Below are 18,672 nucleotides of genomic sequence, written 5' to 3'. Positions count from 1 at the left end.
GCATAAATCGGTAGAAAATCGGTATAAAAATGAATTGTAAATATTTTTTATTTTCATACCATGACGCGTGTGTGAAAAATTGTTTATATTAAGTGTTTAAGATGTTAAATTTCGGTTCGGCTGATTGTCCACCGCCCTCACTCTTCAGCATCAATGCATCACAATTTATTATTTATAAAAATTGCATTTTCTGAATTTTCTAAAACATTGCTTTCCAAGCAAAGAATTCGTTTCATATATTATCAACGAATTGAAAAATGAAATTAGAACATTTATATGGGATAAAGTCAATTTTATAAAAAGTTATTAGAAAAAAATTAAATACAATTAAATTTTTGTTACTTATATTTCTAATTTTTACGTACCCATTATGTTCGATACTATAACTTCAGTTTTCAGCTATAGAAAACAACACTTGCCAATATGGAATTACTGTCGAAGTTTCTTATTTTTAAATATTAAATAGCATCTGATTGACTGATGTGCTATAATGAAACTCAAAATATAACGTAGACTCTACATATACACCTATCTAAATTCTATTTTATATTCGTTTAAATTGGACTTAATTTTTCTGGCCAATTTATTAAGCTTTGTAATATAAGTGCAATAAATCGTATTTTTAATGTATTTTTCTCATTTTTAATGCATTTTTAATCCACGTCCTATTTATAACTTAACGTCATTTTGTATATACCAATCGATTAGTGTACACAATAAAAAATATAATATTATTGATGGGTTAATAGGTTCATAACTATTATGTAGGTAGGTACAGTTTTGTACGTTCAATGTAACGTTCTTAATTCAAAAAGTAGCTAAATGAGTTAAATGAGAGTGGGGGAGGATATTTCTGATTTTTTAACATGCACTATTTCAAGGGTTTTTAATCTGAGGGGCGCACCACTCTAAGGAGGAGTGACACAATTTCGTAAGGGGGGGGGGGGCGTGAAAATGTTTAAAAAAAACACGAATTTATTTAGTTATTTTGTTATTTAGGTAATACATATTAATTAATAGGTATTTCTTAAATTTTTTTATTATTTTATTCGAAACATAAAAATTAATATTAGGTATTTATTGGTAGGTTTATATAATATCAGTAGACTATAACGCATAGGTCATTAGAATATTGTAGAACATTTTACTGCATAAGATGCATGTTATTTCAGAAATGATATTCGTCAGTGAAAATGTTCAAACTGAGAATAATATATCATAAGCAGATTGAAATGTGTGAACGTTTCAGTGCTTCGAAGACCAAGTTTCGTGGCAGATTTTGATTCCGTCACGGGGTATGTAATTTCTTATTTCTCAGTAGGTTTTTTTTTATTATTGTTAATTGATCAAAGGATGTATTGTCCGAAATTTTTCAATATTTGTATTGTAATTATACTGGTATAACACTATTCCGGCTATCAATAAAGTCGAGTTAAAAATTAGAAAATTAGCGAGGTTTGTTATTTTTTTAAGTAATTCTTTCGAGTAGGGAATTCGCTCAATGATATTTAAATATTTTCACCGATAATCAAGTACGATGACTTGTAGGTAACTACAGACTGAGTGAATAGGAATTAGGAAGTGTGTGATATGGCGAAGATAAGGAAATGGGTCAACAGGGTTTCAGAATGTTTGGTGTATGAAAGGGAAAGATGAAAAAGAAATGTAAGGTTAGGGTAGGTAAGTGGAGTGAGGGTAGCAGATATGAGAATAATAAGTTAAGTGTTAAGGTACAAAAGAGGATAGAATAAGAAATTAATTAATTAAGGGTAGTGTACATATTGTAGTGAAAAAAAGAGAGAATAGGTTTAGGTGGTTCGGTCACTGTATGATAAGAGATAGTGAGAGTGGCTATAGAAGTTAATTTAGGGGGGAAATGAGGGGCGAGAAGACTGAAGAAGAGATGGATAGACAGAATACCGATCATATGGAGGAGTGGAATGAGAGTGGCTGAACCTGTATATAGCTGTGAGAGACGGGGGAAGAAAAAGTGTAAAGGTAGAATAGTTATGTTAACAATGCCGAATACGTAGGAAAAGATCTTGAATTGCAAAGGCCCTATTGACTTTTTTGGCTTCAACTAACCATAGGTTTACATAACTAACCTTCTTATGACGCATTAGGACACTTTGAATAAAAAGAGCCTGAGTTGCATGTTGCCGAAATTAGGTGTTTGATTATCAAGTTGATCCTTTAAATTGTTGACATCTTAATCCATGCTATGGATGAAGCCCATAGATAATAAAGATACGGAGGGGAAGGCAATTGAGGCTCCTATAGTTTTTGTAAATAGAAAATGTATAAAATCAATAGTTTTAATTTAATATATGGTTTTGTGTTTTAATATCATATTGTCAAAGAATTCTCAAGGTTATCTTTCCACATTTTTTTACATTGTACCTTTTTCTCATTTAATTTTTTTGCATCCTTTATAAATTACATTCGTTTTTATACATTTTCTAATACATATATTACGGTGATACACCTCTGGTCATAATAACTATTCGTGTATTTTAATGTAAACAATACACACAAATGTTTTCTGTTTAAGATTCTGGAAATTTTAGTTTGAAGTTTGTAATGTGTACTCCCACAATATAATTTATTAAAATTTTTTTTTTGTTTTCTAAAATGCATTTTCCCTGGCGCCTGCAGGAACCCTGCTTCAATTTTTTCGAAATTTTCTTAACTAATGGCGAATTTTTTGTTGAGATTTTTTAAACATTGATAACCTGATACCCTAGATCTGTTTTATCATTCTTTAGTGAGCTTATCATTTTGAATAGTTTTTCTGTTTAAGATTCTGGGCGTTATAGTTAATTTTTTTTTTTGTTTTCTAAAATGCATTTGCATTTTTCAATTTTTTTTATGATTTTCATTGTACACAAATTTTTTAAACATTGACAATCTGGTACCTTTTAAATAATCCTTCTTTAATGAACTAATTATTTTGAATAGTTTTTTCTGTTTAAGTTTCTGGGCATTTTAGTTTGAACTTTGTAATGTGTATTCCTACACCAAAATTTTTTTTTGTTTTCTAAAATGCATTTGCCCGCGGGCGCCAACACTCCCCTTCAATTTTTTTTATGATTTTCATTGTAGACAAATTTTTTAAACATGGACAATCTTCTTTAATGAAATAAATATTTTAAATAGTTTTTTGTGTTTAAGATTTTGGAAATTTTAGTTAGAAGTTTCTAATGTGTATTCCGACAATATAATTTATTAAAATTTTTTTTTGTTTTCTAAAATGCATTTGCCTGCGGGCGCCAACACCTCCCTTCAATTTTTTTTTATGATTTTCATTGTAGACAAAGTTTTTGAACATTGACAATCTGGTACCCTTTGAATAATCCTTCTTTAATGAATTATTTATTTTGAAAAGTTTTTTCTGTTTAAGTTTCTGGGCATTTTAGTTTGAACTTTGTAATGTGTATTCCTACAAAAAAAATTTTTTCCACATTTTTTTTTGTTTTCTAAAATGCATTTGCCTGCGAGCGCCAACACCTCCCTTCAATTTTTTTTTTATGATTTCATTTCTAGCCAAATGTTTTAAACATTGACAATCTGGAACCCTCTGAATAATTCTTCTTCAATGAACTAATTATTTTTGAATAGTTTTTTCTGTTTAAGATTTTGGAGATTTTAGTTTGAAGTTTGAATGTGTATTCCCACACTATAATTTATTTAAAATTTTTTTTGTTTTCAAAAATGCATTTGCCGGTGGGCGCTAACACCTCCCTTCAATTTTTTTTTTATGATTTCAACTTTAGTCAAATTTTTTAAACATTGTCAATCTGGAACCCTCTGAATATTTCTTCTTCAATGAAATAAATATTTGAAATAGTTTTTTCTGTTTAAGATTTTGGAGATTTTAGTTAGAAGTTTTTAATGTGTATTCCTACACTAAAATTTTTTCAAAATTTTTTTTTGATTTCTGAATTGCATTTGCCTGCGGGCGCCAACACCTCCCTTCAATATTTTTTTTATGATTTCAACTTTAGTCCAATTTTTTAAACATTGACAATCTGGTACCCTCTGAATAATTCTTCTTCAATGAAATAAATATTTTGAATAGTTTTTTCTGTTTAAGATTTTGGAAATTTTAGTTAGAAGTTTTTAATGTGTAGGAATACACAAAAATTCATTTAAATTTTTTTTTTGTTTTTTTTAATGCATTTGCCTGCAGGTGCCACCACCCTGCTTCAATGTTTTCGAAATTTTCTTAACTGTTGTCGAATATTTTGTTGAAATTTTTCAAACGTTGGTAACCTGATGCCTTAGCTCTGTTTTATAATTCTTTAGTGAGCTTATCATATTGAATAGTTTTTCTGTTTAAGATTCTGGGCATTATAGTTTGTAATGTGTATTCCAAAAATAAAATTTTTTCAAAATTTATTTTTTTGTTTTCTAAAATGTATTTGCCTGCGGGTGCTAACACCTCCCTTCAATTTTTTTTTTTTTTATTTATATAACTCTAGTTGAATTATTTGTATTGACTTAAACATTGACAATCTGGAACCCTCTGAATAATTCGTCTTCAACGAAATAAATATTTTAAATAGTTTTTTCTGTTTAAGATTTTGGTAATTTTAGTTAGAAGTTTTTAATTTGTTTTCCAACAATATAATTTATTTAAAATTTTTTTTGTTTTCAAAAATGCATTTGCCGGTGGGCGCTAACACCTCCCTTCAATTTTTTTTTTATGATTTCAACTCTAGTCAATTTTTTTAAACATTGACAATCTGGAACCCTCTGAATAATTGTTCTTCAATGAAATAAATATTTTAAATAGTTTTTTCTGTTTAAGTTTCTGGGCATTATATAATAGTTTGTATTTTGTAATGTGTATTCCTAAAATAAAATTTTTCCCACATTTTTTTTTTGTTTTCTAAAATGCATTTGCCAGCGGGCGCCAACACCTCCCTTCAATTTTAAGATTATGAGCAAAGCGGTGAATGTATTGATTTTACAATTATGTGTGTTTTTTTTTTTTTGTGTCCGTCATCACCTTTTAGGACAGTAAAAGTGCTTGGATTTTCATCAACAGTAACTTTTCTGATAGGAAAGTGAATCTAGTTGGTACTTTGGGGGTGTCAAAATTTCCCAGTTGTTCTCAAAAGCGACGTGAAAAACAAAAGAAAAATTAAGGAAAAACATGAATTTTTACGCAAAATCTGTTTTTGAGAAAATCGACTATGGTTTTTGGTGTATTTCTAAAACAAATGACCGTAGGGACATGAAATTTTGACTGTATGTTTATATTAGCATTTTCTATACACCATAAAATTTTTTTATATGGTTTTTTTTTCTATAAATATCAATAAAATTTTATCTGTTGAGTAAAAAAGCGTGAAAATTTAATATAAGGCTCCTGATATATCGTTCTAATAGCAGTTGAAAAATATTAAAAATACATAGGTACAAATTTTTTTTATAAGCATTTAAAGTTAAAATGTTGACAACATTTATCAAATTTATAATTTATTAATTATTTTGTAGTTAAAAATTTATTAAATGTTCAACTTTTATAGCTAAGGATTGAAAATTTAAAACAAGGCTCCACGTAAATAGGTTATATATAAATTACTTTATTCACAATAATATCATGAAATATACTTGGCAATATCATAGGCTTATTTTCGCTCAGAATCGTTTTTCTTATACAATAATATTATATCATTGAATTCAAATTTAACACCATCCATTACAGTGACCCACTTGTAACCTACTGTACAGCAGAGCGACATCCACTTATCCACCTTTTTTTTTATGATTTCAACATTGTGGCAAGGGTGTTTTATTCGAAAAGTCCTTTATGTTGTGACGTGGTGTCCCAATTTTGAAAGGACAGCAATGATGTCTTCATGTGAAGTTGTTGGGTGGAGATTTCGAATAACTACGCATAGCAGGTGAATAAAATTTGGCTGGTAAGTATGAAAACTTACTTCATTCTCCATTATAAATGCGTTAATAACGGATTGTACTGTTCATGCCTTCACGGAAATGCAAAAAACATTTTTTAAGTTTATATTTTGATTAGTCAATATTTCTAATGGTTTAATTATAAAATCAAAATCATATTATTTTTATTAAAATGATGAATTACTTTATTTTATTATACTACTACATGGATTACAGATAATTGGTATGCATTTTATTATTTTAGTATTTAATATTATTATTTGTTTTCAGGAAATTTGAGTTATTTTTAACTATATTTGAACGAGTTATGTTGTCACAAATTTTTGTTTCGTCAATTTCACTCATCATACTTTGGTTTAATTTAATAATGGTAAGAAAATATTGGAATACTTACAAATTGTATTACATTAGCTATATAAATTCAATTTTTAAATTATTAAATACAAAATAATAAGTCATGTACGAATGTAAATGAAGTGATAATTTAACTGGAGTAAAACGATCTTAGAGTTTCTTCAACAATGGTACATTTGCGATTTCTGGAGATACGTCAGTAAAAACGATTGTGGCAATTCCTTCATTCTTGTTTCAAATATTTATGGCGTGTTATTTATTTGAAAACATACACAACCAAGTAATTTGAAATTTATTATTTTTAGTATGATTTAGGGATTTGCATTGTATTTAATACCACAAATTTACAATTGAATATGAACAATAATTAGTTCATTATAACTATTATAAGTAGGTACATATCACCTAATAAGATTTATTATGTAATATAATATATAAATTTATAAACTAAAAATACCTATAATGTATCAATTCAATAGATCATAATTCTAATCATGTATTTTATATAACCAATAGACATTGTATAAGTTGTCTGCATACTTTATACAGTATAAACATTATTCTGATAATTTTCCACGCTTTGTAAAATAAAAGCTTGCAGTAAAAAAATTTAGATGCAGGTTTAAGAGTACACACATAGAAATATCGGTGTTGATTTAGCAATAATTAATATGTTGAATACAAATAAGTTAAATTAAGAAATATTTGTATTACACATGACGACAATAACGCGTTGAATTGAGTTACATAGAGTAACAACACACATTTTCAAAATTACTCATAACTTATACTATTTTAAATATACGTTATGCTTAAATTTATGTAAGATTAACTTATTGTAACTAAAAAATATATTAATATGACATTTTAATATTATTAATTTGAACAATAATTGTGGGTCGAATCAACAGTCATGAATCTCATTTTGACCGCCATAATATATTTTATAGGGAATGGATTTGATAACTGCAATGATGTTAAATCAACCCCATTATACATTAAAACAACGTGCGATAAGAAGAAAAATGTACTGGATGTCTACATTTAGGACAAACTTCCCGCCGCCGTGGCCGCGTCGCCCAATTTCCCAAGATATTGATAACTGTCGTCTGTGCACCATTGTTCGTGTGTGTGTTTTCTTTTTTTGTATTAATAGTTTTATTACGTTTAATGTGCACCATACGTCCTTACGTAACCGGTATTATTTAAAATTCCAATTAATTTCCGTGTTCGGTCTCCGCGTTCTTCGCGATAGTCGCTAAATACTTTTGTGATCAATTTAATATTGTGCACATTTGTTAATTTGGATTAATTTATGTCATCAAATATCAATACGAATATGGATTTGTTTGAAAATAAAGTACGTGTTAAATTAACAATATATTTTTAAAGAATTCAATTTTTTTAGTGTAATTGAGTGGTGTTCTTAAACGAATATTTCGTTTTCTGTAAAATATCTATATAGTTTCTATATCTGGATTCATTCGCACCGCAGACAACTGCAGTAGCACAGCAGTCTGTTGGAGGAAATTTTGATTATACCTAAGTCCAAGATATTTCAAATAACCATTATACAGTTCTATCTGCGCCTACAACGGCTACATCGACGTCTAAAAACGGCTCAAAAGAAAGACCATCGCCATTGGAACATAAGAAATATGGTAGTTATAAGCCAATGGAATGGGCGATTGAAGTAAGTATATTATTTAAATTCGGATAAGTAATTCTACATTTTGATTAACTTTCTCAGGCTCATATATAATCAAACTATTTACATGCTATTTAAATACAAAAATTACCCAACATGTTTTAAGTACTTAAAATTTTTTTACAGACCTTATTAGATTTAATACACATCACCAACGATGGTAGATATATTTTAGCCGATGCTGAACAAAATAATGGGTCCCTATCTGATGATTCGCAAAATTTGCTTACACAACTTTTGATCAATCATCTGTTTCAAGACAAGAGCAAGTAAGAATATTTTTCATCATAATTAGTTAATAGATAATATTTTATCAGGGTTGGAGTGTATTGTGTATAATATAGTTTACATAAGCGTGTGCATCGCACATGTGGCCATGTGGTAGGCAAATATACAAGATCCTATTTGATAATAATATTTAGAGCTGAAAAAGGGTTAACTTTTGTACATGGGAACATTGATTTAATAAAATTGGGAATATACCTAATGTCCTAATACTAATATATTTAAATTAAATAAGCTGTGATAATGTAAAATAAAGTATGTTATGTATTGGTCATTAAATGTAGAATATATTTTTACATTTTTTTATTTAGGTACTTTATATTTTTATTTAAGAATAAAAAACAGTTAAGTGATATAAAAGTCACATATTTAAATAATACTAAATATTCTGCTGAATCCAATACTTTTAATCTGCACATGTCTATGGGCTATGATTATTTACAATACTATACTCGCAGTAAAAAAATACATTTTACCACAATATAGGTATAAGATAGATAATCATAAGTTGTATTGTTTGTTATTACAGAGGAATTGATCTATTTTTTAGAAAAATTTCCAATTTAATCGTTGAAGTATTTCCTAAGGAGCAAAAGGTATAAATCTTATAATATTAAAATACTTCTTCACATTACAAACTTATAAATGTTATGTACTTATGTATCATTATTTTTAATTAATTCTTAGTAAAATAAATTAATAATATTGTCTTTAGAGCATTTACTTTATACCAGCCAAAACAGAAGGTGCACATCAATCACATGCTAAAGGAAAATTAATCGAACGATGGAAAAATGTGGCTAGACGACTACGATCAGTTGGTGTCTTATCTGTTGTAAAAAACATTGCAACATTCCAGAACTGACAATTTCATTTTCTGGTAAATTTTTTTGTGGTAAACTGATAAAATTAAAATAATTGATTTAGATTGAAAACTATGTTTCTTTGGTAACAATTTTTGTTTTCCTTTTCAAGGATGGAATGTTAATTACTTTTTACTAAATAATACTCCATCCACATTTGTAATAGGTATACAAAAAATATATAATTTTATGTAAAGGTACAAAATATGTATTAAAAAGAATCATTAACAAAACCATGTTATAGGTATGTTATTGCATACATGTAGGTACCTAACAAATTTGAATTTATTATAATGGTTTTTATAAAACTTAGATTCAATTATTCGTATGGCAATAATTATTTGAATACAGTACCTATGTTTTAAATTCATTTTTACATTAAAAAAAATCAAAATGTTTATAAATCACAATTGGTACCTATTTATGTAAAATTTAAATTTGACCAATGTTATGTAATATTTATATAAAACTGCTAATTCCTTTTTTTCTTACATTCAAAATTAATTTTGTATCATCTCATCTAATTTTAAATTTCAAAGATTTTACAAATTCTCTAAAAAAGTTATCGCTGAATTACTAATAAATTACATGTTTTTTTTTCACTTATAGAAGATATATATGCTGCCAAGCAATGGTTGGCAAATGATGGATTAACTGCTAGTTTTGAAGTTGTTTTATCTAAGTGGCAATATACATTGGAGTTAAGAAAAAATGAAATTTTGAATCCCAACAGTCTGTGTTTGTCAGACATTTTTGAATTGTGGCCTGTTCTTCAAGGTCCAAGAGGATTTGAATTGGTATGTTCTATGTATTTTTATTTATTATAAGATAAGAAGATATTAATTACATAGACTAAGAAACTTTTTTGTAATAAATATATAAAAAAATCTGTTTTTATTTTCAGATTATTAAAGATTTTGAATTATGTTACTCAAACACTTATTCAGAACAATTTAAAGATTGGAACTGTTTCTTGAATTGTTGGGATATTTTTACTGCTAAGCTTTTGCAAATTAGGAAAAATTCTGTCAAAGACAAATATGCCCGTAATCTCTTATCAGTACTAGATTTGGCTGTACTAAATGGAAGTATGTATAACAATTTATTTATATTAAACCATAACTAATTTTTACAATTTCATCTCAAATTTCTAATTTTGTATTTTCTAAATATTTTTTATCTGAAATATAAAAATATACTTCTATAGACTGTAAGTATTACTATACAAATGTATATAAATACCAGCTACTCTAGTTTTACATACATATTTTTATGGTAATTATTTACTATTTGTATGTTGGTCCTATGAAATTAAATTATCAATTTAATCTTGAGGGCTCAATCAAAAATAACAAATTTATATTATTATATTTATAATTACTAACCAAACTATTTTTTACTAAATTACTTTCATTTTTATTTGTTTTTTAGATGTAAAAACAACAAATGCTTTGAAATTACTTTTGATTCTGTATTTAATTCCAACCAAAACACTTATTTGTAATACAACCCTAAACAATAAAAGTAAATCTTGGAAGCCATATTTATTAGAATCTGCTTCAGCATTTTCTTATTTTTGTATGGTTAGTATTGTTTTTATATAACATTTTACATTAATTTATTCTAATGATAACTTTCAATTTGAATAGAATCTCATTGGACTTCAAGAAGACATTGAGAAAGGGCTTTCGAGGTATAGTCAACAAGGAGCCACTATACAACCTTACATTACCATTGTTGGGAAAGATTATAACTCAATTGATACATGTTATATTAGGGTAAATCAAAAGTTATGGTTGTTCGACTGTCCTGTTAAAGCTTTGGAGGTTTGTTTTAAATCGTATTTTGTTTTCAATTGTTCCTATCCCAAGGAGTGTTATGACCCTTGGATAGTGATTCAACAAGAGTCGTTTAAACTTGTAACTGCTTACGATAGATCAACTGCAACTACAACTTCAGTAATTAGTAAACTACAATCATTATAGAAAATAAATATTTTCATTTTTAATTAATTTTCAACTGTAATATTAACATATTAAGTATAAAGTACTACTTATATAATAACGGTAACAGTAAAATATTTTCTTTAAATATTATATTTATAACATTTTTAGATTTAAATTAATAAAAAGTATTAGTAAAAATGTATTGCTGCTTGTTATGTAATTTAAGACGTACATCGATTAATAAGCTTATTTTGCATTTGAAAGTCTATCATAACTTTGATAGTCACTCAATATACACATGTAACCAAGGAGGATGTGTGAGAGATTTACAAGGGTCTGAAAAATGCAGAAAACATTTAATGGTAGTTCATTCCCAGAATGTTGAAACAATTAATTTGAATACTCCAGTGTTACAATTAACCAATGATTTAAATAAATCTTCGTTCGAGCATGAATCAAATCATTTTTGTAGTGCATCTAATAAAACTTCTAGTACATCCTATAATGAGATTATTATTAATTGTGAATTAGAATTTATTACCAGTCTGTACACAAAACCAACTGTAACAGAAATCCTTATACAACAAATAATATTATGGAGTATCCATGTTATTTTCCAGTGAGCTTATTTTACATTTGAAAAACAAAGTCATGTCTGTTTTAGAAGTATGCAATACTTCAGATAAAAATGAAATTGTGTCAATGTTTAATGATTTGGAAAATCCTTTCTTAAACTTTAAAACTGAGTATCAAAGAATGAAATATGTTGAGTCTAATAATTTAATGTTTAAATCTAAAACAATAGTATTGGGCTTTACTCCTGAAAAAAAAAAAAATGTTTCAGGCATAGATAAACTAATAATGGTACCAGTCCAAGGGCATTTATTACCCATTAAACAAAATTTAAAACTGTTCTTTGAACTTCCGGGAGTTTATAATACAGCCTTAGAGTATACTGAAAATGCTATGAAACAAAAAGATATTCTTACATCATTTTTAAATGGTAGTACTTGGAAGACAATTAAGTGCAAATTTTTTGATAAAATAGTTTTTCCTATTTTCCTTTACTACGACGATGCTGATAATTCAGTGAATATTCAGGTATATTTTGTTCTTGGGTTAGTGTTGGGGGATAACTTGGGTCTCAATTCTATACTTGGTTTTGTAGAAAGTTTTTCAGCAAATTATTACTGTAGAATTTGTTTCTCTCATAAAACACCCTTCAAAAAATGCTCTTTGAAAGTACTGAATATCTAAGAAATGTCGAAAATTATAAATTAGATGTCCTAAAAGCCAATGTATCTGAAACAGGTATATGTGAACTTTGCATATTCAATGAAATTCCCAATTATCACGTTACTGTAAATAGTGTATGTGATTTTATGCATGACATTACAGAAGGAGTTGCACGTTACGATATGGCTTTAATCATTACCAGTGTTTATTTCAGGGGGGTGACCGGAAAATGTATACCCCCCCGAAAAAAAGTATGACATTATTACGTAAATAGTATATTATGGTGCGATTATATATAAAACGAGTTATCGATGAATTGTCAGTTATTTCGTGCGAAGATGATATAATAAATAAATATTTAATATAATAATATCTTGGGTATTACTTTTTCGTACATCAATATAGTCAATTAATGTGTACCGATAATAATCGTAATCTATATATTATTAAATTGTTCGTCAATATAATCGATTTTAGATAAGTAGATACTGTAAATGAGGTAATTGATTTGTATGCACGTCAAAAGCAGCGCCGGATTCGTTTAATTTAATTTAATAAACATAATAAATATTAAAATGTATATGACCTAAGCTCATATTGGTGTATTATTAATAATATAGTATAATGTATAACTAATGTACGTATAGTAAATGTGTGTTAATTGTGTTATATTTTTTTTTCCATATAATTAATCAAAATTAGATTATTAATAATTTATGTATTCTTAGAAAAAAAATAATACCTTAATAACTTAAATTATTAAGTATCAATCTGATACCAATAAATTGAGCTTAAAATAATATTTTTACTTCTCTTAATTATTTACTTCTAAGACATATCCCCTTGAAAATTTACGATACCCCCCCCCCCCCCCCCCCCCGGAGTAGAAGGTCTGAAATAAATACTGATCATTACACACCTAATAAAAGATAAATATTTTACTTTAGAATGTTTAAATAATCGTATTATGTTTTTGAATATGGCTTTACCGAAAAAAAAAATTCACCACCTGCAATTAACCAAAATAATTTAGTAGTACATTTTACTCACATTCAATGAGTACTTGTGCAAGTTTTTGGACGTTAGCAAAATGATAGATATCAAACATAAAATCAATTCTTACATTTATAATTTGATGCTCCGTCACTACTTAAGTGATTTTAAATATTGTTAAGATAGCAACTGAATATATATTTCACATAAATTAAATGATAAGTGACTGTTATGAAGTAAGACTATAACTATAACATAATATTTTTGGCTAAGTTGGCCTGTTTGACGATTTAGTAAAATATTTCAGTTTAAAAATATATTTTATAATATATCACTTTAAAATTAAAATATAAAAAGGCCATCATACAAATACAAATACAAATTATATTTTTAGCTTTATGTTTGATTATAATAGATCAAGTTAATTTAAATTTAAAACTAGAGCTAACAGCATAAGTTTTGTTCTAGTGAATGCAAACTTGCTATGTTTTAAAGAGAGAGAAAACAAATGTCAAATAGTGCGCTGACATCATGCTTATATTTAATGTTTTTTTATATAGCTTATACATCTCAACGACTTGGATAATTTTAATAACAGTGCAAAGAAGAGGTCAAACAACAATTTAAATCAATGCAGTAAACAATTGAAGATAGAAGAAGTTGGGAAAATATCTGTGATAAAGTTGACTCAAGCTGAATTTGATGCTGCAAATTTGCAGCTTATAGTTAGTACGGTGTCTCCTTTTTCTTTTACAGAGCACCCTGCATTTTTAAGATACTGTAAAATTACTAACAATAAAGTTCCTGTTTCAAGAAGAACATTAATGCGCAATGTTCAATGCATTTATGAACAAATGATTTCACAACTAGTAAATGACTTGGAAAACATAAAATATGTGTGCTTAACAGCTGATTGTTGGAGTATATTTCACAGGTTAGAGCATTCAAAATAATTGTGTTTTTTTCGTATATTATATTTATTCATTTTTATTATTGTAGATCATACATAGGCTTTACTGTACATTGGATTGATCCTCAAACGTTACATCGACATTCTAAAGGACTTGCTTGCAGAAGAATGATTGGTAGACATACATATGATAATATTGCAGAAGCTATTGATAAAATACTCAATGAATTTAAAATTAATAAAAAAACTACTCATAGTTACAGACAATGCTGCAAACTTTGTTAAAGCTTTCAGGTATTATTTAATTATTTAGTATTTGTTATAACTTAATAATTAGATGATGCTACACCCACATGTGTTGTTTCCGTCTTACTAACGTAAAACATTGTAAATTTAGAGACTGTAGAGTTGTTAGTTTTAATATTACAGTAAATTGACCTTTTATAAAATTTAAAGGTAAAAATATTATTTATTATCTCGTAGATTTTTATATTTTATTTTTAGAGCAAGTAATGACCATGTTTAAACTAAACGCTTAAAATTAAAATATAAAAAAAACCAACAAGAGGTAATAAATAATTTCTTACCTTAAATTTGATAATCAGTCAATGTATTGTAATATTAAAATTAACAACACTACACAGTTTATGCTCCTCAATGCCAATTTGCTATGTACTATGTAGTATTGTAGTATATTAGTAAAACGGAGCCAACACATGTGGGTGCAGCATCCTCTTAATGGTTTAATAATACCTAGGTAATTAAAGATATTTAGAGTATATTTTATACCAACATAATTCAAAATAATATGTTAAGTTGTTTCTAATTAACAATAATAACTAATAAGGTATATTTTAATAAAGATTATCTTTTTTAGAGTATTCAATAATGATAATGGTGATAATACACAGGAAAATGCTGACTCTGATGAACTGGAAAACTCAAGATTAATCGAAATTTCTGATGTACTAGATAATGAAAATATAGAGAAAACATTTAATTTCTCATTACCTCCGCATCAGCGCTGTACAGCTCACACATTAAACTTAATAGCAACAGGAGACATTCTAGAAGCTGAGAATGATACCACATACAAGACAATTAGTAGATGAGTTTCTAGCAAATGTCAATCAATATTTAATAAACAAAACCAATCAACGTTAAGTGCAGACAAAATCAAAGATATTCTTGATCGTTATCTTATAACACCTAATGTCATAAGGTAAATATTTAATAATTGTTTTAAATATTAAATAAAACTCATTTAAACAACTTATTAATTTTGGTTACTTATACTTTATTACTTATACGTCTAGATGGAATTTGTATTATGATGCAATCAATTGTATTGTAGAAAATATTGATAAAATAGATGAAATTTGTATCAAATTAGAATTGGTTACGTTTTCAAGACCACGAGAAGTTGGATTTTTAAAAGAGTATTGTAGAGTAATTATTATTTTTATATATTAATATACATTTCTGTAGACTAGTTAACTTTATTACCTACTGATTTTTTTATTTTAGGTTATGAAACCATTAGCTAAAGCATGAGATGTATTACAAGGAGATAAATCTGTTTGTCTGGAATTTCTCCTCCCAACAATTAATGCGGTTCATAAGTCGTTAAACAGACTAAACAATATTGTCTTCTGCAAACCTCTTATTTTAGCTTTGAAAAGGGGGTTAAATAAAAGGTAAAACACTAGTATACATATTTAATACATAACATGAATATACATATATTTTAACTTTATTTTTTAATGATTAATAATTTATTTGAATTTTAAATTATTTACTTATGTCATAAAACTGAAGAACGTATAGGAGTTTGTTTTTAATTTTTATTAATTAAAATTGTCAGTATCTACTGCTTTGTGACGGCGCAATTCAACTTGTCCTAAATTTGCTCAATAAATTCTAGACACTGAATGAGTGTAGGACAAAAACTGTGTACAATGTATAGTGGAAAATATTTTGTATTGACCTTAAAGTGTTATTTTTTTAGTTAGCTAATGCATAAATACTAACATTTCCATGAAATATTTTTTTTTTTGTCCATAGGTTTAGTAATTATTTTATGTCGAAATCATGCCAGGTAGCTGCTACTCTAATTCCTAAGTTTACACTTAATTGGACAGCTAATGAAAATAGAGATAAAATAAAACAACATCTCATAGAAATTGTAACTAACAATACTTCTATAAATATATCAAGTTCTCAAGAATCAAATCAATCAACCATATCTACTACTGAACAGTTTGAAAATAGTGATTCAGAAGATGATTTTCTCAGTTTTAGAGAAAATGAAATGATTAGTGAAAACAGTGGCACTGAATTACTTATTAATAATTATTTGTCAAATTCAAATTTAACAAATCCTCTGGAGTTACCATTAGCATTAAAAGAAGCATATATCAAATACAATACAGCAGTTCCATCATCGGCACATGTTGAACGCTTATTTAGTGCTGGAGGGCAACTATATGATAAAAGGAGATGATCTATGTGTGATAAAAATTTTGAGATGTCTCTTTTGCTAAAGTTCAATAAGTTTTTTGATGATTAATTGTATATCCATCTACTTAAATTACTATTTAGTTCGTTTTTGTTAACACAAGTACCTAGATTATATTTACTTTAATATATACAAATAAGCAGAAAAAAGCAGATCAGATAATAATGTTTTTTATTCTTATAATACTATAAAATATTTTTTACATTTTATTATTATTTTTATTTTTTTAAATATTTATCTAACTATCTATTTGTGTCTACAAGAGAGTTTAAGACTTTTAGGTATATAAAATATATTTTATTATATCTAATCCATACAATTTAATAGTATAATTTAAAACAAAACCTATAATGTAATTTTATTATTATAAAATTGAAAATAATTAATAAACACTTTAGAATATTTTCAGAAAAACAATAAATACAATTACAAATGTGTATACATATACATTTTTTTATTTATAAACATTTTTAAATTATGTAAATTATTGTAGATAATAGGTATACAAATTGATGGTACACATTTTAAAAGTATGCTAATAAATGTGTGTACAAACCTCTTGGAAAATAAAATAATAATAGTTCTTTGATCTAATAACATGAACAACTTTAGGTACCTACCGATTGTTTTAATTTTACCTATATCAAAACAAGACATTTTTTTTAAGTAACTTAACTTGAGTTAAATAGTTAATATTAAATTTTCGTTAACTTTAAAATTAGTTCAATTGATAGAACATTTTGAATTAACTTTTAACTATTAACTTAATTTAGATTTAAGTTTAACTTAACTTAACTGAGTTTAAAAATATCATTAACTTGCCCAGCCTTGAAAAATTGATATTATTAACAATGCACTTGAATAATGCATATCAGAAAAAGTTAAGATATTCTAGAACAAAAATTGTTAACATGGAAATGTTTTTTGAAGTACGTATTATTAGAATAATTATTACTAATCTAAAATTATAAGACTATAGACAAATACATTTATGGAATTCGTATTCTAAAATTATTATTTCTAACATAATAAATATCAAAATAATACAAGTATTCACTTTTATATAGAAAACTTTAAATTTTTTTACGCACAAAAAATATTTATTCATCCATATATATAATAAATATGGCGCACAAAAAGATTTTCAAAATTATATAATATTGTCTAATAATAAAAAAGGTGGGTAAGTGGAAGTCGCTCTGCTGTACAGTAGGTTACAAGTGGGTCACTGTAATGGATGGTGTTAAATTTGAATTCAATGATATAATAATATTGTATAAGAAAAACGATTCTGAGCGAAAATAAGCCAATGATATTGCCAAGTATACTTGATGATATTATTGTGAATAAAGTAATTTTTATATAACCTATTTACGTGGAGCCTTGTTTTAAATTTTCAATCTTTAGCCATAAAAGTTAAACATTTTATACATTTTTAACTACAAAATAATTAATAAATTATAAATTTGATAAATGTTGTCAAAATTTGAACTTTAAATGCTTATAAAAAAAAATCGTACCTATGTATTTTTAATATTTTTCAACTGCTATTAGAACAATATATCAGGAGCCTTATATTACATTTTCACGCTTTTTTACTCAACAGATAAAATTTTATTGATATTTATAGTCAAAAAAACTAAAAAATTGAAAACTGACAATGTCCGTACACAGCTCAAAAAGAGTTAAAATATTTTCAAAATTGTATGGTGTATAGAAAATGCTAATATAAACATTCAGTGAAATTTTCAAGTATCTACTAGTCATTCGTTTTTTAATTACAGTAAAATAAGAAAATTGTTACATGAGAAATCGAGTGAATATCAAATGTGAAAATATAAATTTCAGACGCTCATAAAAATTTAATTTAAGTTTCTTGTAGATATTTTTTTTTTGATAAAGGTAGACAAACTTATGAGTAATCTTATATTACA

The 18,672-nt window shown here is 26.6% G+C and overlaps 1 protein-coding gene and 1 pseudogene across 1 annotated transcript; both read left to right on the top strand.

Annotated features, from left to right (window-relative positions):
• Positions 1–7,500: 7,500 nt before the first annotated feature.
• On the top strand, positions 7,501–9,864 carry LOC132943173 (uncharacterized). The gene is made up of 6 exons (XM_061012029.1): positions 7,501–7,639; positions 7,745–7,972; positions 8,114–8,256; positions 8,802–8,868; positions 8,988–9,152; positions 9,745–9,864. Exons 2-5 carry the CDS (start codon positions 7,955–7,957, stop codon positions 9,135–9,137), a joined length of 378 nt encoding a protein of 125 aa, XP_060868012.1. The 5' UTR covers positions 7,501–7,639; positions 7,745–7,954; the 3' UTR covers positions 9,138–9,152; positions 9,745–9,864.
• On the top strand, positions 9,755–17,058 carry LOC132943172 (uncharacterized; annotated as a pseudogene).
• Positions 17,059–18,672: the final 1,614 nt, after the last annotated feature.

This window comes from Metopolophium dirhodum, chromosome 4 (genome assembly GCF_019925205.1).
Source record: "Metopolophium dirhodum isolate CAU chromosome 4, ASM1992520v1, whole genome shotgun sequence".
Classification (NCBI taxonomy): domain Eukaryota; kingdom Metazoa; phylum Arthropoda; class Insecta; order Hemiptera; family Aphididae; genus Metopolophium; species Metopolophium dirhodum.
Note: the sequence above shows the minus strand (reverse complement) of the source record. Positions and strands in the feature narration are given on the sequence as shown.

Bases quoted from the DNA above. Each gene is read 5' to 3' on its own strand.
- LOC132943173 (XM_061012029.1), top strand. The intron at 8,257-8,801 runs GTAAGAATATTT...TTGTTATTACAG, and splicing joins CTGTTTCAAGACAAGAGCAA to AGGAATTGATCTATTTTTTA. The intron at 8,869-8,987 runs GTATAAATCTTA...TATTGTCTTTAG, and splicing joins TATTTCCTAAGGAGCAAAAG to AGCATTTACTTTATACCAGC.